Genomic DNA, 2,578 nt, shown 5'->3' with positions numbered 1-2,578 from the left:
AGAGTATAAGGCTTCCTCTGGGAAGAATATATTGCAAAGGAATGAGGTAATTTTACTCTTTACTTCACATGCTTCCCTACCATTATCATTGTTTATGTTAAGCATGAATACTTTAACGGTAATTATTAAAGACTGGGCAGGAGAACATGGAGCATAGATAAACAAAGTGGAGACAATGTAAGACTATTGAAGATGTACGTATAAATGGTAGACCAGAAAAAGAAAAGGAAAGAATATACAAAAGAATTTAAGAAATGAAATAAAGGAAGCGAAAATGAAAGTAGATGTGCTATGATTTTCAAAAGTATGCATTAGGGAATAGAGAAAAATTGAGCATGCAGTTTCTGCTGCCAGATGTCTTGTTGTACGTGACTCTCAACCACAGGATATTCAGCCCTGCTGACTAGTTTTTTGTCTGCCAAGAGAGGAAGAACGGCTAAACATGGTCAGTGCCCAATTGTTTTACAGTTTAAAGTTTTCATATATCATTTTTTTAAATGCACAAACAGCCATGAATTTGTGGAATGTACAAAAATGACAATTGAATGTCCCCTGAAAAATCCTGACATCATCAAGCAACATAATTTATCTATACATAATCTTCTCAATGAATCCTTGTATCCTTTCCATACACACATCCTGTCATGTCTATATTCAAAATGTACCTTGAATCTATCTAATTTTTCTCTCTTCATCATTATCAACCCAGTTCAAGTTCACTCCTGCCTGTTTCCACTGCAGTGGCCTCCTGACCAGTCTCTCCACTTCCACTTTGCCTCTCCCTCTCCCCCTGGCCATTCCTATTTTCCACAAGAAAAGCAGATCAATATTTCTAAAATGCTCATAGAATGAATCTAAAATCGTCTGCATGATCTGTCCCTTGCTCATTTTTCCAGTTACCTTTAAGGCTTCCAACTCTGCTAAGATCTTTGTCCCCTCAGCCTTTGCACATACTGTTCCTGCAAATGGAAAGGCTCCTCTACTCCACAGATATCAGTTTCTCACAGATTTCCCCTTCACCCCGCCTCCCCTCATCTACATTTGGCCACAATTTGTATTTCTAACTTTATTTGTATGATATGGGTTTTATCTGACTTCCCTGTATTGTTGAAGCTATGTAATGACTATATGGAGGTTCATAATACTATCCTCTCTATGTCTGTGCATATTTGAAATTTACCAAAATAAACAGCTTTAAGTTTTTCCTCTAATCCTACACACTAAAAGCAACTATTGTCTGCAATTACCCTAAACTAGTTTTTCAAATTTCGTATTTAAACGATTTTACCTTCCTTTGCAGGATAAATTTTTGTATTTTTGTTCAGACATAAAAAAAAATGCCAGTATTTTAAAGTTCCTAACAAGGTGTTGCCTGCAAGAAAGTGAACTTGAAATTGATACCATGTAGCCTAAAAGAAAGATCTGAAATTCAATTGTTTTTTTTTTCACTGTTTTTTGTTACTTAATAAAGTCTTATATTTGAAAGCAGCAGTATTATTTACCATAAAGGACCCTAGACTAAGGATATAAAACTGTTGTTCTAGTTCCAGTTTGTCACTTTCAGTGACACATTTAACCTCACTTCCTTTTTAAAATAATTAATATAATAAAGAGGTAAAATTATAAATTTTTATTTCAGATCTAAAAGTCCATACTTCCATAATTTGGAAGACCAAAGTAAAAAACCACCATAAACAATAACAATGTTTATTCTTTAAAAAATGAAGTAATAATTCAAAAGAACGCTTTTCTTTTTATTCATTCACAGGGTCATAACTCAGCAGTGGTGTGCATACCCTGTGAATCTACAAAGTCAAGAACAGGAACCACTGCATCTCCTTTCGAAATCCTGATACTTAGATCCTTCTCTTCTCTGTTAACGTATTTGTGCAACATGCTGTAGTACTGGTTCTTCGGATTGAAAGTATACAGTTCTGAAACCTGCTGCCAGTCTTTCATGCTTGGGGTCTTGCATTCCTTTGGATGTGAACCTTCAAAGAAACATTTGACATTCTCATTTGCCAATTCAGTCGCATGTTCTGTGGCTTGGCTTCGGAGGATCTTCTGCTCCTGTTCCACGTAGATTTTCCAAAAGCTCAGTTGTAGAAAACTAACTGGCGATACGCACCGGGTGACGGCTACAATAATCAGAAGGCAGACGATAACCACTGCTATCAGGATCCAGCCCAGTACCTAGGAAAACACATCAAAATACTAATTTAGTCGCATTTTTTACAAGTCATTATTAAATCCTCAGAAAAAGTTTGAACTACTCAGCAGTCATGATGAACAAGCAAGTTTGAGGTCTTAATCTCGTAAGAGAAATGAGTGGTGGTGACCTCCGGAACCCCTCTGGAACCCCTGCGGAACCCCTCCGGAACCCCTCGGTACAACTGCTTGCTCCGCAAGTCAGTCATTTTCCAAGTCTGTCAAGAGTCCGGGGAGATGCCTATATGTCACTCCCCTCGAACTCAAAACGTGGAATATTGGCAAATCCAGTGAAGCCAGCATTCATTTTCAAAAACCTCTGAGCTTTGTATTCCAAGAAGTGTGGGATGGTGCTTTAGAAGGCAGACTC

The 2,578-nt window shown here is 37.4% G+C and overlaps 1 protein-coding gene across 1 annotated transcript in view; it reads right to left on the bottom strand.

The window, feature by feature from the left end:
* Positions 1-1,615: 1,615 nt before the first annotated feature.
* FAM26F (family with sequence similarity 26 member F) overlaps positions 1,616-2,578 on the bottom strand; it is a 2,036-nt gene continuing 1,073 nt past the window's right edge. Inside the window, exon 2 of the mRNA XM_015559520.1 lies at positions 1,616-2,193. Coding sequence (XP_015415006.1) covers positions 1,771-2,193 — 423 coding nt within the window. The 3' untranslated portion in view covers positions 1,616-1,770. The remainder of the gene's footprint in view (positions 2,194-2,578) is intronic.

The sequence above is a fragment of the Myotis davidii genome, unplaced genomic scaffold (assembly GCF_000327345.1).
Source record: "Myotis davidii unplaced genomic scaffold, ASM32734v1 scaffold1534, whole genome shotgun sequence".
NCBI lineage: Eukaryota > Metazoa > Chordata > Mammalia > Chiroptera > Vespertilionidae > Myotis > Myotis davidii.
This window is presented reverse-complemented; position numbering and strand designations above follow the sequence as displayed.